The 27,935-nt window shown below is 43.9% G+C and overlaps 1 protein-coding gene across 2 annotated transcripts in view; it reads right to left on the bottom strand.

The window, feature by feature from the left end:
* Positions 1–1,230: 1,230 nt before the first annotated feature.
* IQCA1 (IQ motif containing with AAA domain 1) overlaps positions 1,231–27,935 on the bottom strand; it is a 109,195-nt gene continuing 82,490 nt past the window's right edge. The window contains exons 14-19 of one of the 2 annotated variants that reach the window (XM_063341289.1): positions 25,652–25,759; positions 22,023–22,222; positions 12,842–12,925; positions 9,769–9,946; positions 6,230–6,468; positions 1,231–1,777 (exon numbers count right to left, since the gene is read on the bottom strand). In XM_063341289.1, coding sequence (XP_063197359.1) covers positions 1,664–1,777; positions 6,230–6,468; positions 9,769–9,946; positions 12,842–12,925; positions 22,023–22,222; positions 25,652–25,759 — 923 coding nt within the window. In that variant the 3' untranslated portion in view covers positions 1,231–1,663. The remainder of the gene's footprint in view (positions 1,778–6,229; positions 6,469–9,768; positions 9,947–12,841; positions 12,926–22,022; positions 22,223–25,651; positions 25,760–27,935) is intronic. The other variant, XM_063341288.1, reaches the window with a different exon arrangement.

Raw genomic sequence — 27,935 nt, 5'->3', positions numbered from 1 at the left:
CCTTTTACCTGGAAGACGTATCGAGAAGATCTTAGTAAGCAGGGAGTAGCTGCTCTGACCCAGAACTATGCTCAGAGTTGTAACTGTCAGAGTATTATGTGGTGCAGGTGTGATGTACTGCCCTCAGCCTGCCCTCGCCCAAAGGCAGGTGGACCTGGTCTGTGCTGGAGGAAACCTCAGCACGTTCCTACAGCAATGCAGCCCTCCTAGCACCTCCCAGCCTGGCTGTAGTGGTGGTAGAGAGGTCCTTCGACTCCCCGGGGACGGTACACCCTGTATTTCCAGTTAAATAGGTATTGTGAGTTACTTGTTGTCAAGTCAACATAGGTGTGCTGCAGTTAGAGGTGAAAACAGGTATTTGTGGCTCTTGTTTGTAGAAGATCCCAGTGAATGAGATCCTGCACTTGCCATAAAGGTGGTGCTGGCTCCATCAGTATCGCGTAGGATGTCCCAAAGCTTTAGGGTGTTCTAACCACTGCTTATAAATATCTTGCCCCTAAAATTGCTGATTTGTGAGCAAACAAGATTGCCCATCAACTGAAATGCTATCACAGATTACTAGACTCATCGTGTTTCTGAGAAGGTTTGGTTCCCTGCACTTGCTACTTGTGGTATGTGGATATTGGGCCAACACAGCTTCACGTTTTGCTTCTCAAGCCCATGGAAATAGCTGCTGTGATACTACAGGCTCTGTCTGTATACAGCTTCATGCCTGAGCTCTGGATGTGATGGAGCTGATTGTCACCTGGACTTGCAAACAGGACTTGCAGAACTGGGTTTAGAAGAAGCTGAAGCAGGTCTTGGTGAATTGGGTTTAACACAGCATGAAACAACTGTTGAAGAAAGCTCAACAGGCCTGTTCCAGAATGCCATTACAGCTGCTGTTCTGCTACAGATGTTTGGGTTCTTTTTAAGCAACAGATATATTTCTATTTATGCAAACAAGGTAGTTGAGCATCGTTTTCTATTGAAAAATAGATTATTTTTTTGGGGGGCATCCATCAAAACGAACTTTACCTGACCACTTTGCTTTTGTGCTTATTAATGTTTTCTGCTAATGTCCACATACGTGAATTCGTCCATGATGAGGCATCAAAAGGTGAACCAGCGCCAGTCCTCATGTGGCTGTGTAAATATTCAGCTTGTGGTAGATTGCATTAAGTGTCTTATAATCCATCCCAATTAAAAAGCAGTCTTTATAGCTGTAATAGTTTTATTGAGACCTGTTAACACGTTAGACTTACAGATATATAAAGCAGTTAGTTTTATAAAGCATATAGGATATTAAAGTAATGAAAGACATTAATGTGACATCAATTTTTAAGGAGAGTTACTCGCTGAAATAAATGAGTATAGCCTAAAAGTTGATGGCATGTTACAGTCCTGAGTAATGAACCTCTCTGCCCCCCAGAACCTCGTAGAATAAATAATGCTTGAGCAAGTCAGTGGTCATTAACTCTTCATCCTCTGAGAGCTACATGTCACATTGATGTCTCATCTGACTTTTTAACTTCTTAAAATTCTTTCAGAAAGGGATTCTCTTTCCTGAAAAGGCTGTAACTCGGGGTGCGTTATTCTGAAGTGTCTGCTCTCCCACCACCTCCCCCCTTTCAGTGCAGCAGGGCTGCAACCGATATTGCCAGCTGCAAAATTCTTGAGGGAGTTAGTTTTTCTTTTTTCCTTTAGTGCTGCCTTTTGTTTTCCCTTTTCCTGCTTTGTCGCTGCCCGCCAGTGCTCTGAGTCGTGCTTTACCGAGTGGTGTCTTGGCATACCAAGCCTGGAGAATCAAAAAGAAAGCGTGTGTGTGTTAATAAAAGTTTAATAAAAAAAAAGGAAGATCACTTCAGAAACTTTTTACTAGTACAATGGAGCATTTCTTAAAAAAAAAAAAATCTTAAATCCTGGCTGGCTTGTGGAGAAGCAGAAATGTAATCCTCAGATCTCTTGAGAACATTATTATAACAAGAAGTATAGCAATTGCTTGCTTGAAGTGTGTCTCATTAACAGGAATACTTAGCTGGGCCGTTTGTGTTGCTATAGTTATGGAAATGTTAGAACTTCTACGATCAACCCTATTTCCGAGGTATATAGCTCTTGTCAAAACTCCCTCTGGTCTGAAACTTGGCAACAGACAAAGCATATACTTCTCAGGGCTCTGCAAATCAATCCAGACAGTTTTTTATTTCAATGAGAGAGCTTAAGAAGCAAAACAAACCCCATACATTAAAAACCTGTTTATTGCTTTCAGATGCCTGTTCACAGTCCTGTGGCTTGTAAATGATTTTTTTTTTTGTGTAGTTGCTCTGCAAACTTGCCAAGCTCCTGGACCGTAATGTCAACGAGGCGGTTCTAGGCCATGTGAAAATAATGTAAAGTGAAGGAAGAGGCAATGCTTTAAAGTTAGTGGTGTGTAGGAATTAGTCTTTCCCCATATGTACGTGCAGGAACCTTTATGAACAAACTCCTGCCCACACCAGAGATTAAAATGCTGCTAGGTGTTGACATGATTGATAAAATGCCTTCCTTCTCGACTGTATTCATCCATGAGCTGCCCCAGGAATGAATGTCTTTCCTCTGACCACAGACCACTATTTAATGCCACGACTGTGTCTCCTCTGCCCTTCACTCGGGCCCCAGTCACCTTCAACCTTCCTACTGATGCAGTACCCTGGAGAGTCTGACTTTGTCCATATAATCCATCCAAAAATGCTGCCTCCAGCTTGAGCCCAGTAAGGCTGCCCCTGGGAATTTGCCTTGTCCAGTTTCCCAGTGTGTGTTACAGACAGGCAGTAGCAAGAGAAGTAGTTGGGAGAAGAGGTATTGGAAGTGTATAGGGAAGAACAGCCCTTGATGTTCCTCTCCCGGCCCCACGTGGTCCTTCTTAGTGTCATGCTGCTTAAAAGGCTTCCTCTGGGTCCCTGAAAGGGGCTGATGACAGGCACCCTATTGGGATCTCTTGTCTTGGAGATTAAATACTGTCATCAGGTAAATGAAGTCTGACAGCTGTCAAATGTCCAGCTGGCTGCTGGGCGGCCCCACCACTGGGATCTCTAATTGCCTGAATTAGCCGAGCACACCTCCTCCAAGAACATGGACTCCACTGATTAAAATGTCGTGCATCCACATCGGGATGGTGTCACAGGAGGTGTTTGGGAGCAATCCCTGGGGTCCCGGTGCAGTGGCCTGGGCAATTGAATTTTGCTGTTCTAAAGATAGTCTCAGGCGAAGCTATGGGTTCTCCTGTGGCTGGGAGAGGATGGGGCAGGGAGAGGTCTGGAGATGGCTGTTTCTGGTCCTTCACTTGAGCGGGATAAGAAGGACAAGGTGGTGGTTATGATTCTTGGCTCGGGGAGGAATTGGTTTCCCCAGCAGTAGCCAGTGATCAAGCGATGTCTCCATGCCTGATAGGCCATGAGGCCATAGAAATCCTATTTCCCCTCCAAGGTTTGTTGTCTTAGTTATAACGTTCTCCAGACCTTAAGTGGGAGATGGAAAGAATAACAAAACCCTGCCAACAGCTTGTGGGGAGCTTGGTAGGGTGGAAAGTGGTGTTTGGTGGGTATGGACTGGGGAGGTCACCTCACTGCCCACTCTGAGAGGCTGATAAAGGGTTCTGCTGCATGTGGCAGGAGGAGCCAAGCGACTCGTGGTGCCTCCTCTTCTTCTCTTCCCGTTTCTTTGTGGATATATTTCAATGCAGAAAATTAACCTGCCCGTTGGCATATGATAAGGGCTGCTCTTGACCCTTTAGCTAGTGGAACTGCTGTGTGGGACTAATGAAGTCGGCTCCTCAGATATGGTTAAAATAAACGTAGATTTATCACTAATGCACCAGCGTCTGAACTGGGGATGTAAGTTACCGACAGTTAAGTGACTGATGAGAGTGAAAATGTTTTCTTGTTGGAGGAATGATGTCCACGGCCTTTGGTATGGGTTTTCTTACACATTATTATAAGTATTTTGTACCAGTCGTTGCCAGGCAGAGCTAGTGTGCTACTTGGACTGCCCTTTGCTCCTCTAGGACTGCCGTTATCGCCGGGTAAGGATTTGTATCAATCACACTGGTGCAATAATTTATAATTTCAAAAATGTGGATGTATAATTGGGGCAGAAATTTGAGTAAATTGCATGAAGAAATCACATTATCACAAATTTTGCATTATTTATATGCCTTTTGGAACACTGGCGGAATATGAATGTCAAACAGGGAGATTCATGTTTCCAGTGAATAGAAATCAAAGATTCATCACAGTGCTAATCTTCACTTTGAATACCGCGTTTTACCCGCTCCACTTCAAAAAGGACAAAGCCAAGCCAACAGAAACGGCCCAGCGATGGCGATGATTAGAGGCTCAGGAAGAGGGGCTTCTGTGTGAGGAGAGATGGACGTACTGGAGTCAATGAATGCACAAGGCCATTTTGACAATCCTCTTCCCCTGTGCCGTATTACAGGTGCTGGGGCAAGGTTCCACGACGTTTCAGGGAAACAAATTTAAAAAGGATAAAAGGAAATACTTTCTTCAGGGCTGTAATTAACGCAAGGATGTGATTGTCATGGGATGCCGAGGACAGTCTCGCTTTAGCCGTGTCCAAACTGAAGTGCTGCCTGCATACTTTGTGCTGTACAAAACAGGCACACTTATAGTAAGTGGAATAATACTTTCAAGCTAAACTTGCACTAAATACTAGCTCTCACATTTCAGGGTACAAATGGATTACTACTTGGAGCTGGGAGTTATAATTTTTTTTTTCTTTGCTGCAACACTGAACCATTAAACTTTCCCTGAGGAAAGATATTGGTTTAGATAGGAAGCATGAGGAAAAAGAAGAGTAATTTGCCAAATATCACAAATGCTGCCTATATTGAGTGAGCCAAATGGCTCTAAATGGATATTGGAAAGTATTCAACAGGGCTGGGAGAAATATGCACTATCATTAGGTTAGCAGTGGAAGAAGACTTGGACAAAGTTGTTAGAAACCGCATCCTGTTTATTGTGCGAGACGCTGTGGGGATTCCAAACCGGAGGGGATTCAAAGAGCAGAACAGAAAGGAAACCTTTCAGCCAGGGGAACTGGACGGTTTATAAGCGGGTCTGGGTAGAAGTTGGGGGAGTACGGGACGGAGAAAGCTCTTTTGGGGTCTCTTGGCTTCAGTTACAGAAGTCCCATCCCATTTGGAGGCCCTGGCGTGGGCTCTTTGGTACACAGCAGGGTTTTCCTGTTCGGTGGCCCAGGCTTATACTAGCATTTAGTCAGCTTGAAATTGCCTCAGTCAAATGTTGTACCTCTTTTCTGGGGTGATAGTGCCGCTAAGCTGTAGCATTGCACTCAACTAGCTAGTTCAAGTCCAGTTCAGCTGTCCCTAAGCTACGCTGAAGTAACTACAGTAAATAAACTGTAGACCTGTACTTAAGCCTGGTAAACCATTCCCATCAATGGGAAAACCAAAAGCAATACAGCGAAAGCGGAATTAACCATTATATGAAGATAATTCTAGTCTAGGGAAAGAAAGAGTAATTATTACTGAGCTACATGTGGAAAAAGTAGTAGTTTGCAGGGTGATCCATGTGTATTTGAGGTACATGTAACGCACCTCAAACTCCTAGGGTTTGCCTTCAGGATTTTATAGCCCCTGGGGCTATAGAGGAGAGGGATGGAGTTTGAGGCAGAAACTATTTTTTTTTTTTTTTAAAAACCCTGAGATGAAAACTGTCATGAGAAAATTCTTTTTAGAATTAATTTAAAATAAGGACTTGGAACTTGATGCCTACGTGGAACACCCCGCAGACCTCGCGTGTCCAGGTTATTTGCCTTCCCAAGATAATACAGCCAGGCTGTAATACAGCTCTGAAAGAAGAAGGACCAATGCATTGTACTAATGGCACCTGCGTAATTGATCTGTGCGTGTCAAGGCCCACCCTGTTGAAGAGGAGCCGGGTGCAGGCAGTAGTTCAGGACAGCAGTGTGCTAGGCGTGCTGCCCGTGCGGAGCCGCTGCCTGGCATAATGACCGTTTGCCTGGCACGTCCCACTGACCAGTAGCCCGGGCTGCCAAACATCCCAAACTGGGGGAGATGGGTGTTCAGCGCTGTCAAGCCATACATCATCATTCAAATAGTGATGTGCCAACCCATCAGCGGAATTAGCAGGTCTCTAGATCAAATGTGCCTGGACAAGGACACAGCAGGGGAGGATGAAAGACAGCCAGTTAACATAGCTCTTAATGTCACCTTAAATGTTTCTTCCTCCTCTTTGTACACTGGGTCCTCTCTGGCCAGAGCAGTCACGAACTCAGCAGTCCTCAGTGGCTTCCTGGTCATCTGCTGGAGGCGTAGCTCGCTCAGCACAGCCTGAACCGCCTGGACAATCTGTCCCTGGGTGAAACCATCAGACACCTTTGCTAGGCAGCTTATGTTCAGCAAGTCGGTAATGGCTCCACCATTCTGCAGGATGATGTGTTTCCACAGCACTGTCCGGCAGGACCCAGAAAAAGAGAGAACACCAAAGACATACATTGAGGAAAGCAGGAGAAGTATTTTTGCATTTGGAAATTGAAAGGGGAAAATAGGGGATATCAGTCAGGAAAGCCAAGATTCAAATTTTTATTGTTTGCCTTTTCTTTCATCTACAGATTTGTAGCATAGAGGCCTTTAGACACATCTGTTCTTAAACCATTAGTGATCGTTTGTTGGCTACCAGTCAGTACTTTTCAGAAAGTCATAATGGACACATAATGTCAGGTGGGTATGTGTGTAAAAATGGGCAGAACTACTTAAAAATCCCTGTGCACGTACACAGAAAGAGAACTTGTCCAGAATATTCCCATTTGGCTGTGTAGAGTTAAGTAGCTATATTAACAGCCTGGTTTTATTTCGGTGACCCTGACCACAGGTTACTCCTGCTGAACCGAGGGCTGCTATGGGGACTCAATGTCTGGTTTGCAAGCCAAAGGCTTCCAACTATGCAGGCACATGTTGCAAAGGCCAGGTGTAAATTTCTGTGCTTGGCATCTTGCTTGTTAGTTAAATGGTGAACCTTTTCGTATCTCTGAGCTCTGAACCTCTGTGACATGGAGGTTTTCTTACTGTTTGTGAAATGGCTGGGTTTTTCCTTCCAAAAAAAAATTACTAGGAGTAATAACATCTTTTGTTTTATCCTATGGAAATCATAGAACGGTTTGGGTTGGAAGGGACCCTAAAGATCATCTGGTTCCAGCCCCCCTGCCATGCTCACTTTGGCTCTGTCTTGGAGAAACTTAGTAAAACTTTCATACCATCTCACCACGCTTTCCTTTAAAGCTGTAGATGAAAACATTTGGAAAAAAATAGGAAGTATTATGCGTAGAGATTAAAAAGATTCACAAATGAGACAGACAATTTGAGATTTGAGTATCATGTGTTTGAATGCTCATATGTAGTATGAAAACATTGGGTGGGAAGTTAATGGTACTGGATGTTGGGGCAGTCACATACTGGAGAAAACCTGCCTTATTCTGCCTTCGATTACAGTGTTGATACTATGGACTTGTGCCCGTAACTATTGACGACATTGTACTACATTTTTCACTCAGGCACACTGTGATCTTCCAATTGAAATATATACCTATGCTCAATGATTACTGGCTGAATCACTAATTCATAAAAGAGGAACTGATGCACACAACAGCGAGCACCAATTCTGCACAGCCATGAATTGCGTGCCACAGCTGCCGCTACAGGTGGGATCATGCATAATATGAGGTACTGACTTGCTGGGTGATTAATAGCAAGAAACCAGTATAGGATTGTGAATGTTCCAGTTTAATGATTTCCATTGTATATTTACTGTTTCCATTGTGCATAGATTGGAATATTCTGGTTTGTAACAAAAGGAAGTGTTGTGGCAGACAGGGAGCTGTGCGCTGTGGCTATGAATATTTATGTCATGGCTTTTCTGTCAAAACAAGTTTCTTTAGGTCTCAAATTGGGTGTCAGGCACTGAAAATTGTGAAGATTGGAAGGTGAGCGCCCTATAATGTAAAGATCGTATTTCCATTGAACTTCAGGGAAGGTTGGAGCTGAAGAACTAGCCAGGCACCGTCTCAAATGGGGCAATGTCAAAGAAGTAAAGCTACAAGTTTAATCTACTTTAAAAGGTCAAGAATTAACTTTTTGGGACATTCTTAGGTTTGCAGTTGAAACCCCTTCAGCTGGCTTTTTTTTTTTTTAAACTCCAAATTAGTGGTGAGAATCCCAGAATGCGACAGTTCAATCCCCAGGAGTGAACGCAGCTAAATTCAGCTGCTATCACCTCCTTTCTCTAGGTCGTATTCATGTCCCTTATCGGTTAGCAATTTATCAGAGCTGCAACATAACATGAAACACATGTTTGCTTGCTTAGAGGCCATTTCCCATCCACACTATGAAAATTATTGAATGCGGGAGAGATTTACAATGTGCTAGGCAGTCAAAACCTGGCTTGAGCTTGCCCGAATGTGCATCATCTCAGTACCTTGGCTGCCTCCGTGAAAGGCACTGGACTTCATGATACAGTTGCGTGATTTTGTAATAAGGTGACTATGCGGAGCAATGCCGTATTAAGGGGACAACTGTAGTGAGGCCTCTGTAGTGAGGTGGCTTCTCTTCTGTAATCTGCTGGGACACGATCCACCAGAGATCAGTAGGATGAAGGGAGTCTGTTTTCCTTATGTGGTGATCAATAGGGATATTCATGGTAGGAGAAGCGCACCAGTAAGAGTCCTAACTCAAAGTGTTTGATGCCCTTCTGAATAGCCAAACCCTTTTTTTCCACATTCTCTTTAGATTGAACCGAAACAGCCCTTCTGCTTATGAGTCACCATGTCCAGACTCCTTAGTACCCAGAAAAGTGTACTAAACCACATGATGGCTGGGATAAAGCCACGGGAAAAATGATTATACCTCTGGGAACAAAAGCTCTTCTACCAGCTGCTTCTGAAGGGTGTTGCCAAACTACTGTTTTTTTTCTGCAGTAATTCATTCACATTATTAAGCTTAATTTGGAGCGTTTCTTTCTAGTCAATGTTGAGCTCCTGCAGACTTCAAGGTGGTTCAAATCTGAAAACAAACTTGCATGCCTGAAAGTTTGCCCCTCTTCTACCCGTGTAAATTGATCTAACAAAAGATAGCGTTTTTTTTTGTTACAAGCTTTGACCCAGCATACGGGGTCCTTGATGAATTTGTCAGACTTTGGGAGGGCTTGTCTATTGCCACTTGATAAACTAGACATGCGAGATTGTGGATGCTTCTACAATTTCTCATGATCTGTAAGACAAAAATGGAATTTGATCGTGACAAAACTCAGTCCCCAAGACATGGTTCTGTTTATGGAGATGCCCAAAGTGTATTGTTTCCAAATAGGATAGGAATAACAGAAATTCAGAACCCTTGTGTCAAAAGAGAAGCTGAAAATAGAAAGTGTGTATTGAAGTAGGATCTTATACTTCCTACAGTGAAAAAACACCTTGGGATAAACTTGGTGCACGCTAAATAACTCGCAAAGAAATGCTAATCACCGCAGAACAGTATTTTAAATGCTCCCTCCTAACTTCCGCTTTTATTATCTGATCTTTGGGGTAGCCTGTATCAGTACTACCTAAGCTTTCAGGAACTGAAAATTTAGGCGCTACAGAAATCAATTGAAAATTCACACCTGGCATATGAACTGAGGTTAAAGGCAGCTCTGAGGATAATCAGACAATGAGCGTGGATTTTAAACCGTAGTAATCAACAGAATCGCTTGAAATACTTGCCAAATCTTGAAGCGTAGTCAGGCCTAGGAATCAGGATGATTTTTTGGTAGACTTTGCAGAAAGGCTTAAGGTTAGCATCGAAGGGACGGTTGGTGGTTCCCACTAGCAGCACTCTGTCCTGCGCTTTCAAAGCCTTAAGGAATTTAGGGAGCATCTTTTCCAGTTGTTTTGGGTTCACCTTCAGTGTGGACATGTAAATACAAGGAGGAAAGAGCTTTTATCGATGCTGACAGTTTTGAGTTAATGAGGTGAAGTTATATGCAGATACACTATATACCACAGGATTTTGTGCATTTTTTTAGTAGGCGAGTTACATTTAGGACGAGCAGACTAGATGCTCAACCAAAGTAGAAAGCCTCTGTCTTCTGCAAGTCAGATAAACACTTGATTTCTGCTTATGTATTTGTGGGTTTGTGCTAGTGCCTTTCACTATTGAATTTGCCGGTCCTGTTACTGAAAAGCAGGACGGAAACAACTCATTTAAAGGACGAAATCCTGATTTCCAGTTCAAGGAGAATTATTGCTTGGACCTGTGTACCTGGTGGACCTTAGCAATAGAAAAATTGCCAGGGCATGTAACCACGTATGTGATCCTCCCAGCTTTCGGAGGTTATGATCTACCAACTCCCACCCATGGTTTAAATGTGAGAAATACACTCCCTTAGTTTTTGCTGTGACTTCTAGCCTGCTGAGGCTCTAACCTGAGAACACAAGCTCTTTGAACTCAGGATTCATTTCATTGTAATAATTTACTATATGACTTTAGAACAAATGTTTAACTACTGTTTACAGAACAGATGAGTATCAAGCAAAACCTGTTACTGGATAGTTATGTTTGATAATCATGGAATGGTTTGGGTTGGAAGGGACCTTAAAGATCATCTTGTTCCACCCCCCTGCCCTGGGCAGGGACACCTCCCACCAGACCAGGTTGCTCCAAGCCCCGTCCAGCCTGGCCTTGAACCCCTCCAGGGATGGGGCAGCCACAGCTTCTCTGGGCAAGCTGGGCCAGAATATTGTTCAGGTGAATATTGGTTGGAGAAGCTTAATCAAATTGTTGTGGTGTCACTCGACTGTTAACAAAGCTGTAAGTGAATAACTGAGTTAGGACAGTGTATCAGAAGTCTAATGACTTGGAACCCTCTTTTCAGAAAGGATTGAGACTTAACATCCAAGTCACTAACACTCACTTGAAAACTTTACTCTCCAGATCACCTTGTAATTTATTTATTACCTTTTTTTGTTTTTTACTATATAAGAAGCATCAACCTGAGAACCCTGAGCTTCGTTGTGTTCATTGCTTAGCATGTAGGAATCTTAATTTTAAAATTTTAAATGATTGAACCAGTATCAGAGACCAAGCCAAACGCTCCACTTGTGTTAAGCCTACTAAGCCAGAGTGGCGTTTATGTGTCAGCAGCTCCTGTTACTCTTGTGAAACAGGAGTGTCCATAGCGCGCACATTTCAGGGATATGTCCTGAAAGCTAATAATATCTCCTCCACTTTGAAAGAAATGTGTCAGTAGTAAGAAGGGCCGTTGAAGAGCCAAGCCATGATTTCAGCCATCATGTGGACCTGAGCTGGAGAAAAGTGGGGTGAATTGTGAAGGTGACCCCTATCTGTTTAACTGTGAGTGGCTGAACTGAACCTTGGCAACTGGGTTCACCATAACGTAGTTGCTATTTGACTGCTGTGCATCCTTTGGGGAGGACAAAGCCAGACTACTTTTCTAGAGGGTATTTGAAGAATTTAAGGTTTTTTGGTACCAGGTTCTCAGTCATGGTGCCATAAATGTCACACTGGGATGAGCAAAGTGATTTCCACTCACTTTGGCTTGTATGGGCTGAGCTTAGCTCATCTTCTCCAAAATTCTAGTGGAAGGCTCCCCAGACTGCCATTTACCACTGCCTGTCCCTCCTGTTTCATACTCTCTGGCTCCAAACGTTGGTTATGCTGTGAACTGGCTTGGACATGAGTGACTTCAAGCCTGGAGCCATCCACTCCCACCCAGAACACAAGAGACCTTTTGTTAAATCCCTGCAGGTCTCGGGGTGCGATAGCAGAGGTGATACCCCCACCTATGAGGTGGGCAGGAGGAGAAATTTTTTCCACACCGGTGGCTATCAAAGGAGACAAAAAAAGAGTACTCCAGGCAATCTTTGGCCCCTAGGCTTAATTTTAATTCCCATCTGCACTCGATGTCAAAATTTGAGCCAAAGGGAAAGGCTCCCTTTCGGTGTGGGGACCACTAGAGGGCATCAACCACTGAACACCCATCAGCTCTTGCAGCCCTCACAGAAGTAACAGCCTCATCCAAGGTGACGCTTCATTGGACTTCCAAAATATGGGCTTGTGTTCATCCCCCAGTCTAAATGTACGGGACTTGCCTTAAAACAAAAAAAAGGTTTAAATTTTCACATGGAGTTCTAAGGGTAAAATATTTTGAAAGCGGCGGGAATCTAATCAGGATTTTGTGTGAATTGCTGGCTGCTGCGGTGGTTGAGTCGCTGTGCCTATTGGGCAGTGTTTTAATTTTCTTTCTAGTGGGGAAGCTGCACAAGGGAGGAAGGAATGGAAGCAACGGCAATAGGACTTCTGGAAGCCCAAAGAAAATAATCTGTAAACATAACTATTTAACATAGGCTCTTTGTTTTCACAGTGGAAATTTATCCTTGTTACTTTATTGCTCACTCTGGCTTTATCCAATTTCTCAAATTAATAGAGCTGAACAATTTAAGCTCATCTTAACTTTTAGTTTCTTGCCTTGCATTTTGAAATTCCCCATTATTCTCTTCTACTTTTCAGTGCACTGATGAGCAGTGATTGGACTGTTTTTAAGTAAAGTAAGTATAGGTGTATAGGAGAGAAATGTGACCTCTTGGGGGCTCTTAAGAAGTCACAAGACTCTCTTAAAAGACAAAAATGTTAGTGAGACAAGCTATTATCAAGCAAGCTTTGGCAGGTCTGGTCATACAGGTATGTGCTAAGCTAAGAAATACACTTGTCCCTTTGTCTCGGATGTAATGCAATAGGAGAAATTATCTGTACTGGAATAAAAAAGGAGCAACTCACTACTTCAGCTTTCTGCACTGCTTTAGAAAATATTTTTTCTGTGTCTCCAATCCACACGACTGAAGGCTGCAGCTGCTTAGCCACCTAAGAGAAAATGGGGGAGAGGAGGCAAGAAGTTGATTAAAATGGCTACAATTTCATAGCTGGGTGCTCATAGTTATGCTTTTTGAATCCATATTTCAGCAGTTAAAATTAGCCTGGTTTATTATTTTTTTTTTCCAGAAATGCTCAGCACTCATGGCTAGCACTGGCTCTGCTCAGCAGTCTCGGCAAATCAAACCGTTTCTCAGTAAGGATCTAACATTAAGAACCTAACCCAAATGGGATCACTTCGACTGCTACGCTGCTTTATGTTGCATTTCTCAGCCCAAATTCAGTTGCAGTTCTGCAAAAGGAAGCCTGGCCTTGGAGTTCAATGGCAAATGATAGACCCCTGGCAGCTTTAGGCTGGCTGCCCTGCCTGGGGGATCCCTCCCTGTTTTTTGGGGGGGCAAAAGAGATGGGGAGAGAGGCAAGACAGAGAGAGGCAATGAGGGTACTAATCTTTAAGCAACATAGGCTGATATGCAATCTTCTGGCTTACAAAACAGCGTTCAATCTGCAGTTAGCCCCCAAATTAAAATAGAACCTGTTAAATTTGAAGGGGGGTGTGCGTGTGTCTATACAAATGGTCTTTCCAGCTCCAAAGTCGGAGGCACTATACCTCTGGTTCACAGCAGGATGGCAGCAATGCTACAGGCTTTTTCACATCTTGCACTCTCCCTATTGCTATAGAAACGCCGGTGGTTTAGACGTTCTGCTGCCAAATTTTAATCACTTCCCAGCGGCTCTCAGAGACGTGCTCGTTTGCTCAGCAACAAAAGTCATGGCTGGCGGAGTCAACGGGCAACGAGAGAGAGCGCGAGCGTTCTTCTATCCTGTTCCCCTTGCTACTGAAACCGCTGCTTTCAGGGAGGGAGCTTACCAAATCGATAGGTTGCGTGCATCTCATAAGCTCAGTGTCTGATTGACAGCCAGTGCAGGAAGAATTAAGTCATGAAGGAAAAAAAAAGTCATGAACGCTTTTCTTCAAACCATCAAAGTTCATTTTTATGGGCCCATTTTGAAAACACCAAGCACACGTGTGTGTCTGTGCTGTAAAAATGGACGGGAGATGGAAGGGAAAAGAATAGTAGGTGAGGGCTGTTAAACTTGTTTACTCTGCTGTGCTGCCGATGGGGTGAAGTGGAAACAATGCCACCTTCGGTATGTGACACTCTATTTGTGGTAACTCGTCAGTCCTAGACTATGTCAAGTGGTACCTCCAAGTTCAGAACGGTTTCGTTAAGGAAAAATGAGCTTTTTCCTTTGTTGGAAGGCAGGAACTCAAATGTTTAGCATTAATAATGGGGATTTAAAAAAGGAAAACATTGTATCATGAAAGACAGTATGAAAATCTTGCAGAAACTGATGTGAGGACCTAGGCAGTTCTGTGAATGTGCACCTTAAGGGGTAACTTCTCGGTCCAGCAGTGTATTGAGTATGCAAGCGGGAACGAAAGGACGAATTATAACTGTACAGCAATAATATCTGCCACTTTATCTATTTTCAGAGGTATGTTTGGCATCTTCTATAAGCCTGCGCACCCTCTGCCAAGGTACACTTGAGAGGGCGAGTTTGTGGTTTTCATTGAAAGGAGCTGCGCGGCAGCCTTAGCCTGGGGGACTTTCTGCTGAGTGTCCTCCTGGTCCAGGGCTCGGACACCTGCAGAAAGTGCCAGTCAGTCCTGCCAATCGGCCCTCGCAGGTGAATTCAGTTAGCTCCTGGATGTTCTGCAAAGCAGAGATAGGACAACTGACATTCTTTGTAAAAAAAAAAAAAAAAAAAAAAAAAAAAAAACCAAACCAAAAAACTAAGACTGGGGAAAAAAAATATAGGTGTAGTTTAAGTTGCTAGAAGAAACCTACGGCTTCTTAAAGAACGGCGTTTGCATTTCGTTCACTCACTATGGAATCTGCTGTGATGTATGGAAACTCTGACTCAGAGACCCTCACCGAACTTGGCACCGCTAATGAATGGATTATCAGCTGGGGCTTTCTGATGTTTCTGGTGGTGACTTTTACCTTCTGAAACACAAGCTAACAACCATTTTTCACTCCCGCTCTGTGTGTGCCTGGAGAGGATGGCAGGAAGGAGATGAGGCACTGGGAAAACAGTTGGCCTTGAAGACTGCCTTTCCCCCTAGTGAAGTCTGGGCTGGTGGCACGCTGCCTACTCAAGTTTACAGCCCCTGTGTGCGTGTGTTACTGCCCTGAAAGGCTCTGCCACTGTGGGATCTGCTGTTATTGTGGTGCTTTCTCCCCACTTTGCTGTGTTTACGACCTTGTTAATGTCTGAGCTGCTGGCAAGGGTTGCTTCTCTGCTAACGCATGTGCTAATGTGAATGCAAAGAGGTGCTGTGGGTTTGCTTCCTAAGGAGAACAGTCCCCTTCTGGTATTTTTGCTTTGTGTGGGGAATGCAGCAGTACGGTGTCTGAGGGGCCGCATAGCTGTCCTGCAAGATATTCTCCATACCTGGGTGCCGGATGCCGCAGTGGGATGCGATAGGGGTGGGGAATAAGGGTGGGGGAGGTTACAGAGGCTATAAAAGCTGTTGGAAATGACTAAACTCTGCTTGTGTACTTCAAAGAGAACCATGTTGCCCTTTCATTGGGGCCACCGCAGTCAGGGAGGTGCGGATCTGCCCCATTTGGCCGAGAGATGACTTCTGTGGTTAGCAGCCCTCTGAAACAGAGCCTAAATTTTTAAATCAGACTATACTTTCCTTTTAACTCTTAAGGAAGAATGCTCACTGTTGTCACATGTGTCATCTTTTTTGTCCCTTTTATTTCCCCACCGAATAAGTGGAAATACAATGAATAACCTCAGTTCTGTCTCTTTCTTAAAGAGAAACTTCCTCCTAAAAGAAAGCTTTCTGTTTTGAGGCAATGATCTAAATGTATAAAGTGGCCTCCGTGTATTTTTCTGGTGTCGATACGCAGCAATACGACCCAATTCAACACGTTGTGTTTGGGCCCGGCTGTTTCTTTTTTATAAAGACGGATCAGACACCCAGAATCCATCGGCATCTAATTTAAATTGTTGGCAGATCCGTAGCAGACTGTATATCCCTCGTGGAAGTGCTTCATTTGAATTATCCATGGACAGTTTGAATCCATGGATAATTAAATGCACGGTACATAATTAATTTGTAATTGAAATTTTATTAGCTTTGCTGCATTCAACAATTTGTGGGAGCTGCCAGCAGATGGCTCCTTAACCCTTCTAATACCGCAGCCAGCCACCAGCCGCCTGCACTGGGAAAAAAGCACTCTCATCCTTGATTTGCTCTTCAGGAAAATACTTGGCGGGGGCGGGGGAAAAGCCTTCTCGTGCCGCTGCCTATCGCCGTTGATCAAAGATCAAACAGCATTTTGGAAAGCCTTGGGTTAAACTTTTCAAACTGGAGAAGCCGGAGTTGTAACAGTTCAATTGCTGCATGTGAAAATACGCAACCCTGATTCTTGCAAGGGGACATGTCCATGAGGCTCCTCCAAACTTGAAGGATTTGATGGATTTTAAAAGGCCCCAGAGTACGATTTTCTGGAAGCTCAATTTGTTGCCGAAAACTACTCGTTCCTCTGTAGCTTATATTCACAGAAATGCTCCAAAGCAGCAAGATGCTGAAACCTGTGATAAGACCTTATCTGTGGGAGCCTCACCAGGCAAATGTTCCAGTGCTACAGTGATGATGCCACTGTGTTCTGGTTTGTAAGACAGAAAAGAAGTATAGATGCTGCCTTCTAACAGGATGCATCTCATGTGGTTTCTTTGGTTTTTTTTTTTTTTTGACATTACGCAGTGTAAAGCTGCTTTGTGGCAAAAGTAACCCTGTATTTTTGAGCACTGGTGGTATCTAACACTGCAAGGGTCTAGGCTTCTGGCAGGTGAACTGCACCAAGAGAAAAGACTGGCTCTGGCATGTCTGGAAGAAAGGGTGACTGTGCTCTTCCTGAAGTTCAACTGTAAAGGAAGAGTTCTGTGTGGCACGGAAATGTGAAATACATAGAGATTTCTGTCAATGTACTAGGGTAAACTGTACCTGGTTCTTCAGGCTGCCAGAAAATTGACCTGCCTGAAGGGATAATGCAGCAATGGTTATGAATAAATGAACCTGATTCAGTGGAAAAAAATTAATTAAATGGACTTCAAAATTATGTTGCTGCTAAACGCCGGGATTATAATTTAATCTTAAATTTCATTGTGTTCATTTTTTGGTGGAACACTTTTATAGTCACTTGCAACTAAAAAATCAAATAGCTTGATAACAGAGCCTCCTAACAGCGATAGCGTTGAAATATTTCTGCAGCTTGCTGCTCTGTAAAACTCCTGGTTCGGCAGAGACAGCTGCACAGCACACACCGAGCTGTTGATACACATATACGACTCCTCTGCTGGTATTTCCTCCTGGCCACCTCTTTCCCAACCTTTTAGCCTGGTCAGTGTTGCGCTAATAACGTTTTTCCATGTGTGGCTTTTTGTACAATGTGCTTTCTGTGTGTGCTGCAGTGGCCCTGGGAAAGGAGCTGAGAGGGGCTGTCTTGCTCTGGTAGTGATTAACCCGATGGCTGCCTTGTGGTTGCTAATGGAAGGCCAGCACTTGTCACTTTTATTGCCTTGGAGTTAAGCCTTAGGGAACTACCTGCTTTTTTTTTTTTTTTTTTTTGCACCTCTGTGTCACTCTCCTCAATCCTTTCTGGATTTGCTTTTGTTTCTACGCATCCCTTGCTCCCCTTCTTTGCATCGTTTCTATAAGCTGTGGTGCTGCTGCCGTGTTATGCGCCTTAAAGGGAAGACGGGAGAGCCAAGCCATCGGTTGGTACGGGCTGGCAGAGAGCTCCACTGAGTTCAGGCTGGCTCAATACATGGAAAATGTGGCTTAATTGACATATTCCAGCATGTTCTGGTTCATGCTTGAAGGATGAGTTTTCTTTTGGGGACTGCTGAGAAGTGCTTCTCTATTAGAGACAGATCCTCTCTTTCCACTCCAAAGCAGAGCTGACCTGGCAGGCTTTGCTGTGTCTCTTTGGAGAACTCAAGTGCTTGGGCTTGGTGTTTGCAGCTTCTTTCAATAGCGTTCTTATTTGATATTAATCTTCCTTCCATTTCCTTTGAATAGGGAGATTGAAATGTCGGTGTTTTCCTGTTCTGGTAGGAGAAGTCATTTCCTCCGTATGACATTTAAAATGCCTGCTCCGAGTAACACACAAGCCTCTCTTTTGGGTGAGGGCTGGTATGTCTCTTGCAAGTCCTCCTCCCTGAAATAAGGGAGGGGAAAAAAAAAAAAAGAATTTGGCTCTTACATCTGAAACAAATTAAAGCTTCATTTTTTCCAATGCTATTCACTTGTTTAGGGTGTCTCCCACAAAACTGCCAGCAGCCAACACTCAGTTATGGACGGAAAGTTTCCTAATGGTCATTTTATGCTCTCCAGAGTTTCCTTTCATTAGAAGAACTCCGTTTTTTGCAGATGTGATAGGTAATCGGAAGTGCAAGGTTACTTCACCTTTATCACAGAGCACCGTTAATTCTTATTTACTAAATCTTGGTGTTTAACGATGGTTACGTGGATCATAAGATAACAGAAAAAGAACTGTCGTGTTTCCTGTCATTCACTTCCAGCTGTGAGTGGAAGGTCTCTATTCTGCTTGACTAACTCTCTATAAAGGTACTTTTGGAAAGCCGGGGTAGAAACCTTGCTTGAAAGCAGCCACGGTTGCTGTTTGCAAAAAAACCCAAAAACCAAAACAACAACAAAAAAACCCCAAACACATGACCAGAAGTGTCTATGGAGATGCGGTGAATCTTTCAGGGATCATCTGCATGCAACGCCCTCTATCAAGGTGTGCTGTGGTCTGTCAGCCAGTACACCGAGAGCGTGAATATTAAATACTACATGTCACATGCAAGATACCATTTGCTTCCAGGGCTTGCCTGCTGGATGTGCCACCGCGTATTGTAGTCTTACAATAATCCAAATATGTTTACACCAGACTCTTTTTACCGTGGTGAAAAATAAACTTTTTTTGGGCAAATACCAGTGTTCAGCTTCCTCTTGTCAAGGAATTTGTTTTCAATGTGTATTGCCCTTGTGTTTGCTTCAGCTTGGGTAACAGTAGATTCCTGTAAATTAGGAAGTGAAAGACTCCTTATCCTTTGATTCCTTGTGGAACTTTTTCCCTAACATATGAACCGGTTCTCTTGCTGTGACTCGTGCCCGTTGACTCTTGTCCTATCGCTGTGCACCTCTGGGAAAAGCCTGGCCCTCTCTTCTCTGTATTATCCCATAAAGCCCCCGAAAACAGCCGTTTGACTCCCTCTCACTCCAGCCTTGTCTTAAACTGAACAACAAATCCAGTTGTTTCAGCTGATCTCATGCGTTCCAGCCCCCGTATCTTCATGGCTCCCCGCTGGACCTGCTTGCTTGTCAAAGCCTGTCTCGTAACAGGGTAGCCCAATACTGGACACAGTGTTCAGTTGTGGTCTCGTAAGTGTCAAATAGCAAGGAATAATTAACCACTTTAAGCAGTTAGCTATCCTCTTGCTCAGTATTTGGCTGACCTTTTGCTGCACGGACACACTGACTTGTGTTCCACTTACTGTCCTTAAGAAGCCGCAGTCCTTTCCTGCAAAGCTGTTGTCTGGTCGGTGGGCAGCAGGCTGGACCTCTTTGTGCTGTTGCACAGAGCGACTCCATCCTGGGGGCAGGACTATAATACAGGATGGGAGCATTGGATGTTGTAAAGCAGCAGGAGGACATGGAGGTGACAGGACAAATGGAGCGGATGGCTGTGTCCGGGACTTGAGAGATGCCGGAGACAGGGAAAATGAGATGCATTTGGCATTGTTAAGACAAAAAAAAAAAAAAAAGGATTGTCAGGAGGATGAGGCCAGGCTCTTTTCAGTGGTGCCCGGGGACAGGACAAGAGGTAATGGGCACAAACTTGACCATAGGAAGTTCCACCTCAACATGAGGAGGAACTTCTTTACCCTGAGGGTGGCAGAGCCCTGGCACAGGCTGCCCAGAGAGGTGGTGGAGTCTCCGTCTCTGGAGACATTCCAAACCTGCCTGGACACGTTCCTGTGCCACCTGCTCTGGCAGGGGGTTGGACTAGATGATCTCTAGAGGTCCCTTCCAACCCTATGATTCTATGATTGTAACTGCAGAGGTGAGAGCCTGTGTGGATGAAGGATTGCTTCCAGCCTGGCTCTGAGAATTTACAGAATCTGAGTTGAAATCATCAGCGGATTGGACTCAGCTATGGAGAAAGAAGGTGGCAGGGAAAGGTGGAACAACCAAAGGAATTAGGAATGGAAATTGAACGTAGTTGATTTGAACGATGCCAAGACAGGATGTGCTATGTCACTATGAATTTGCAGAGAAATGAGCATGCAGGTGATACATCCCGTGGAAAGAGACACTGTGCTGTTTGCTGTGTTGTTAGAGGAGCTGAGTTTGAAGCAGCGCTGCTGTTGCAGTTGGAACAAGTCAGCTTTTGATAAGCAAGTGCCTGGAGAGCCCCTTGCTCCATGTGATTGACTGTGAGCAACTTCCATCCCAGTACCTCGCGGAGGTTCACCGAAATGTCATTGCTGCTTTTGTAAAAGCTACAGTAGAGACGTAAGTTTGGACGGCTCCCCATCGTTTTGGGGGAGGTGCTGGGTAATGTTTCCATTTGTTCTTAAGTAATGTGGAAAAATGTAAGGCTTTTTATATACCTATATCTAGACTTATGTACATATATCTATAATGGATGTATGTATACTTACAGATCTAATGTGCATAGATATACACACGTTTTACATACGTTTCAGTTATTGTATGTATGATATATATATATCTGCATGTATACATAAAAAAAACCTTAATGTTTTCAGCTGGAACCTTCTTTACGAGTAAAAAGGCTGCCTTCCTTTCTCCTGTGTTTAAAGGCCTTAGCAGGGACTCAATGACGGAAAGGCTGGTCTGTGCGCTGTGCCTGCAGCCAGGCACGTACTTTGCTATTGATGAGGGCAGAGAAACTAAGTGGAAAAGGGTGAAATGCGCAGAGGAGAGGGAGTAGTAGCTCAGTCTAATGGCACTAGCTTGCGTTGGGGAGTGCTAGAGCCAGCGTTAGTGTCACGGCATCAAAGGGGCAGGATCACAGCACTGTTGCTCTTCCTTAGGCACCGCTCTGACCAGCGAGAAATGGGGCCCTCGGGGATTGCTTTGCTTTTAACTGTGAAACCTGTCTTTTCTGGGGATGGAGGCACCTGTCACAAAACCTGCTGTAATACTGGGTTTAATAAAAATACATCTGATAAATCCCAGGGAAGGCCAGTTTGAATTCAGTCTTTTAGTAGGCCTCTGGCACTGGAAAAATATTGTATTTGGCTTTTTCTAGTGCATGTCCTGTGTTTTTTCTTTCTAAGAGTATTTTGTCTGGAAATGTTTACCAGCTTCCTTCCTTAGCAGAAATGCTGAGGACTTAAAATGTGGAAGAAATCCTGCCAGGATGGTGTCTTTTTCCTAAAGAGGATTTGGGATATGTTCTTCACAGTTCATATGCCTTCTTTCATTTCCAGACTTCTCATACATTTCTGCTAATGTAATCCTGAACTAGGATTCCCTCTTTTGAAAAGCTTGCTGATAGGTAAACACAGAGCAGTATAGGGGAGAGTTGGTTTACGGTAACAGCCCCAGAGAGGAAATTTTTGACCACCCCCAGTCTAGTATTTGATTAAATGCTGCATGGCAAGCATTCCTGACTGATGTGCATATAAACAGAGAACAGAATTTTCTTTATCTATGATGCTTTCCATATTCAAGGTAACACAAAGCTCACATAAATGTTAATATGAAAAATATGGCTACTACGAGTGATTTCTTGAAGGGCATTAAATCCTCTGCAGCGCTGCACACGCCAGGCTGCCAACAAGAGGTTTGGAAAACTTGAAAGCAGGGAGGGGAATTTCAAATTAGGGTTGGCGGTCCTTTGGACCTTGGGCAGCTTTGCCCTCATATGACTGGTGTGTATGTTCCTTGCTATGGAGGAACTGCAATTCAAAAGATGTGAAGACCTGAAGAAACTTTGTAGAGAAAGAAGTACACAAACCACAGTACCTTGAGAACCATGTGAAGCATCATTTGCAGGCCACTCTTGCCTGGATATTTCCCAGCGATGTTGGAAGCAGATAAGTCGAAGAGGTTGGCTCCTGTTTCTGTGCAGATGGCATGGACCAGCATTTTCTTTCCAACACCAGCGGGTCCAGCTAGTAACAAGGCTTTCGCCACAGGAGCCTTCTCATGGACTATTTGGGAACCTGGAAAAAGTCATAAGGCAGTATTATTGCTTTCATTTAAGTCTGCCGTAAAGGTAATGGAATGATTCTTCTTTTTTTTTTTTCTTCGCTGTAAATAATTTATAACATGAATTCATTGTTTCCTTAATATGGCATAAGTGCTCTTGAGTTCAATTCTGTATAACCAGAGCTGTGGCCGTAGCACATCCAAGTTAATGTCCCTGTTTGCAGCAAAACTCAACCACCCTTACTTGCACCTTCTGGTGGGTGGGCAAACTTCAGCTCTAAACCTATGTCCAAAGATATCTAAAACCTAAATCTAACTAAAAGAAAAGTAATTTATTGCTAAATTTTCGAGGACGAACACAAGATAAGAGCACTGAAAGGCAACTGCTGCTGGTGGCTATGTGTGCAGACAAGCTTGGCGCTTTGCAGAGGGACGCTTGCCTCCAGTTCCTGTCAGTTGTTAACATCCTCCCTCAGCTCTCAGGCTGAATAGTTAGAGATGTACCCGTGGCGTTAGCGTTTCCATTTGTCGTCAGAGCTGGTCCTCGCTTTCTGCAACAGGACAAGGGCATAGACTCATGTTGCACGTAGGTCTAGCAGAATTCCTTCCTCCTGCTGTCCGAAATGATACTTTCCAGCTTCCCCATCTTTAAAGAAAACAAACTAATGGGACTATTTGTTGGAGCTGTGTTTGTCAGTGATTTTGAAACCAGATGTTAACATGTGTTTTGTTTTCTCTCCTTTAACTTCTGCCTGCACTTCCCTTTTGGGGTAATTTTTCCTCTTAAATGTTACTGCTGTTCAGTGAGCGCTGGAGAGACCGACTGTTGTCGCTTTAGGCTAGCTCGGCTCCAAAATCCTTCACTGCACTGCTGATATCCTCTCTACGTGTGGCTGCTGAGTGTTAGCTCATGTACAGAGGAGTCAATGTCATTCCCCAGTCGGGAACGTGGCAGATGCATATTGCAGAGCAGGTACGATATATCCGCTAGGAGAAGAGTGGATCCTTTTCCGTTTGCTTCATTTTATTTGGGTGAGCAAATGCCAGGGTTGCTATGCTTTGCTTGCTCTGCCAGCAGCGATGACTGCTCAGCACTTCTAAATCTGTCTCTCTGGCTGCTCCAGGTAAATTCATTACGAGCTGTAAGAAATATGTGCCATCACCTGAGGAAAGCCGAGCAGAAATGCCCGTGTTGTGAAAGAAGAGCCACAGAGAGAGACTGAGGTGGTTGATGGTGATAGAACTTGTCTTCCCTGCAGGTCTGTTGCTGTATGAATTAGGTACAGGTGAAGCTCTGGAGATGGAAGTATCAGGAAAAGTCAAATGCTTTATCCATCCCCACCGGTAGGCCGGTAACATTGCTGCCTTGATGCCTAAAAACATCCTATGCCAGTCGTGCAGATTTGAAAACCTGTGTGAGCATCCAGTACTTCTGAAGGTCTTTGAGACTGGTATCTATCAGACTATGCGACTGGCCCCAAAGTGGGGGAAACTGGCCCCAAAGGTGATGGGCTGTGGCTTAGCCTGGAAAAGCTCTCCAGGTTAAGAGGGACAGCTTGGTCCCTCAAGGATGGTATTTAAAAACAAATCCAATCAGGCTGACTATCTGTGTCCTAATGGTTTAACGGCCTAAATAAATGACAACGAACTGAGTGCTAAGATGAATGCCATTATCTCAGCACTGTGCAGGATGTAGTGAAGTTGTCAGCCACCCAGGCTTTATTAATATTTGGTCGTTCCATACCAATCTATTACTATTACACATAGATTTATTATGAGGGGAGCAGCAGACTCCTCTGTGGTTAAAGAATGAAGTATGTCTTCTACTGTTATTTCTCCTTTCAGCTACTTATAATTTTCTCCATGCCATTTAAGCTGGAGCTTTCCTTGCCATCAGGTGACTATTTTGAGGAAAAACTTTCCCTTCTACAGATACACAATTATATGATGATTAAATAGTTCTAAGACCAATTAAGTAAAATGTCATCCATAACATATCACCCAAAAGACGAAACCATTCCTCTGCCTTTTTCTGGCTCATGCAAGACTGACCTTTTTTTTTTTTTCTTTCCTTTTACTCAAAGGCATTTTTCAAACTGTGATTGCAAATGTATTCTGTTTGTTTAACTAGGCTAGGGTCTCTTCTCCCTGCATTGGATTTTTAACCAATTGTATAAATGGCAGAAAATTTATGGGTTCCCTTTCCTCTTGCCTTGGGGGGTGTCTCAGGGCTTGATTTCATTAGATTAGATGGTGTTAAAACACAACACTGGAGGAGTTGGATGCGGAACACCGCGTTGCGGTCACTGCAGACAGGGATAAGTGCTGAGCTCTCTTCAGCTGATTGTGGTCAGACTCACAGCCAGCCCCAGAGGGTTTATCCAAAAACCAGCCGAGAGTGTTTCAGATGGGAAGACCCATCTAGGTGGAAGGCAGGGGTGCTGCTGGCATCCTGTTTGTCACCCCGACTCTTCCAGATGAGCTCTCTTCTCTTCCTGACACCCAAACGAAGCAAGACTTCTGCACCAAGCTTTCTCCAACACACCGAGCCTGCTTTGGGGATAGGGGCAGCCAGGAAATGCCCGAGGAGAGCCCCAAGAGTATGCATGTACAGAACAGCCTGAGCACCCGTCTTTCTGGAAGGCAGGGAAAAGCAGAAGCTCTGTGTCATCTCCACTCTGTTTGCCAGAACGGGAGGCAGGGAGACATCAGCTATTTTGCCCTATAAAGGGGATGAGCAGACAGTGACACAGCCTGGGGGAGAAGATGCCTAGTTAAAAGCTCCCTGAAATTTAACTGGGAATGGAACAGGATGCAAGGCAAGTATGAGTAGAAGCCCTTGAAACAGGCACTTCTTGCAATCTTTAGAGTTTGGCTTCATGCCGTTCCCAAGTAAAATATGGGGTAGATTTTATATTCAAAGCAAACAACCTGACCCAGCAAAGCCTTGTTGGATATTGGCTAAGTCTGGCACTAAAACTGCAAGGGCATTTAAAAAGTGTTCTCTCTGATGTACAAAATGTATTCAGACTAATTCCTTAAATTGCGTTGTTTAGTACTGAGTAACATTAGCCAGCTTGTAAAAGGTAAATTGCAACCTTAGCCCTTCCCTTAACTTGATTAATTTTGATCACTGGAGCTTGTTTTAGCTATTATCTTTCCCAAGTGATTTCCTTTTATGTGCTGCCATTCACAAACTGTTAACATGCAAACAGAGACGGCATGGAAATGCAATACCTGACAATAGCATGTGCAAGCTCCTTTATGCACTATTAAAATGATACGGTCTTCACTCAGAAGGCTTAATTGAAAAACAATTAGACTGCAAAATGCTTTAGATTACGATTAATCAAGCCCTGTCAAAGCCAGTAAAAATGCAGGTTAGTGACAGGAAGCAAAACCGTTGTATTCTGCCCTCTAGTAATTTTTTGCTGTGCTCTTACCTAATGGCAATATTCCATACAGCGCTATTAGCTGCCTGACATCTGCCAGAGAGGGCATTGGCTCTACATCTACCTGACGAAGTGTGGTCCCCAGATAGCTGTACTCGCCTGTGGGGAGGAAGCACGTTCTTAATAAATGTGACACTGCATTGTTATAAAATGCATAACTCAAGCAATGGAAAAACTACCAGAGAATACCAATGCAACACGCTCTCAGCAAACCAGCAAGGGAAGGGGGGCTCAAACGGGGCAATACTGTTGTGGAATGCAGCCCGGAGAAATCGGAAAGGTGAACTGCAAAGGAAAATGAAGTTAAAACACACCATGGACTTTCCCTTCCAGCCTGCAGAAGGCATTCAGCAGAGCAGTCGCTCTCGAGTAACCTTTTAAAGAAACTTTGTGGAGAAGAATCATTAGTAGCACCATAAATCACGTTGCTGGCAAAGGATTTTTAGATTTGCGATTTTTTTTTTTTTTTTTTTTTTTTTTTTTTTCAGGGCTGGAATCCCAGTGAACCGTGCTCTATCAAAAGGGTTTAAGAAAGGGGGAAAAGATATTTTAACAAGCGTTTCCCCTGGCTGCATCACATCTCACCTTCTCGCTATGTTAGACGTTTAAGCGTGTCACTTAATTTGGTGGGGCTCCTATGCTTTGCAGTTCACCTTTTTTTTTTTTTTTTTTTTTGTTCAAAAACACCCTCCACAAAACAACCCAAGAAAACTAAAACAAAAAAATCCCTGAAACGAACTGAAACAATCTAATCTTGCCTCAGCTCTTGTTACAGAGCCATAATCGCGTTGCTTGCCCTGTCAAAGCCCATATACGAGACGCGTTAGGGAACAAAGATCCAGAAGGATGGGCCACCAGCAAGAAAACTAGTTGTGACAACGTAGCCAATGATTATTTTTTAGCACAAAATACATGTCGTTACGGTGAACACTATGGAAAAAATAATAGTATATTACGTTTTGTTGGAGATAAAAAGGGAGAGCGCTAGAGCTCCCTGGAGCAGAGGTAAATTAGAGAGAAAGTGGAGCTGTAATCTGGGGGCAAAAAGGCAGACAAGCCCTGGTGCAACTGCCCCCTCCCCTCTGAAGAATAAAATTCATTTCAGGTTTTATCTTTTATTTAAGGAGAAATCAAAAAAAAAAAAAACCTGGATAGGAATTAATCTTCACAGATTTAATTAGAAGGCATCAAAGGGTTTAATTGCAACTGAACATAAATCACAGTGGATATTCTCTGACTAATTTAGATAAGGTCACCAAGAAAATTAGTTCAGTGATGTCGGTTTGTCATAGAGGGGGGACGTTTTGGTGCCTTTACTTGCTGTGTAGCGCAATTCCACTCCTTTGTCCTTTCCCCAGGAACCAGGAGTGAGTGACCTTCCTTGGACTTCAGCCCTGTAAGTGCGGAGCAGGTGGCTTATTTTTTCTGCAGGCTTTGACTGCGTCCTTAAAAGGGGAGGTTTTTTGGTATTTTTTAAAAAAAAAGAAAAAGTTAGGTCCGAATCGTAGGCCAATTTTAAACGCCTTCTGTGTCTTGTTGTGGTTGCTCAAGAAGCATGAGTGGGTTTTGAGTGCGGAAGAGCTGGCTTTGACAGTCTGGGCCACCTCCTAGCTGCCTGGTCTGCATGGCTGTGCTGGGACACACGGGCGACCTGGCACGGGTGTAGGCAGCCAGGTGAGAATATCACCAGACCGTGCGCTTTTGTGCCTAAAATCATCTGCTGCTGGGACGTGAATATTCCCTGTGTAATTTGGAGCAGCCCTTGTGTTGCTCTCGGCTGCAGAGGAGCCAAGGCTTCAAACTTCAGGGTCAAGGGAAGATGGCCCAAAGCAATCTCAGTCTGCTTCCAAGTTTGACGTTACCAGCTGGTAATTGGTATCTGCTGGCTAAGATGGGCTTTCAAAACATCTGGGGTACGGAATTGTTTGTTGGACAAAAGTGACCTTGATGGTACTGTTTGGGTGAATGAAGGAATAATGAAAATCTTCCATTGCTTTACTTTGTGATCGTTATTGAGCATAAAATGGATGGAATACTTGTTAATTCAGCCTTCAACAGAGCGGCCAAAGACTCTGAAGGCAGTAATTGGTGCTTCTAAGAGTTTTTATCAACGTGGCATTTAGAGGTGGTGTATGAGAATCCAGCTTTTCTGGCTCAGCTACATACTACACTAACAGCCAGTGGCATTGTGATTTCTGGATGGCTGTAAGTTCAAATAATGGTGGCCTCCAAAAGGACTGAATTTTGGGGTTTTTTACTGCTAAGGTTGCTGTGA

The sequence above is a fragment of the Chroicocephalus ridibundus genome, chromosome 7 (genome assembly GCF_963924245.1).
Source record: "Chroicocephalus ridibundus chromosome 7, bChrRid1.1, whole genome shotgun sequence".
NCBI lineage: Eukaryota > Metazoa > Chordata > Aves > Charadriiformes > Laridae > Chroicocephalus > Chroicocephalus ridibundus.
This window is presented reverse-complemented; position numbering and strand designations above follow the sequence as displayed.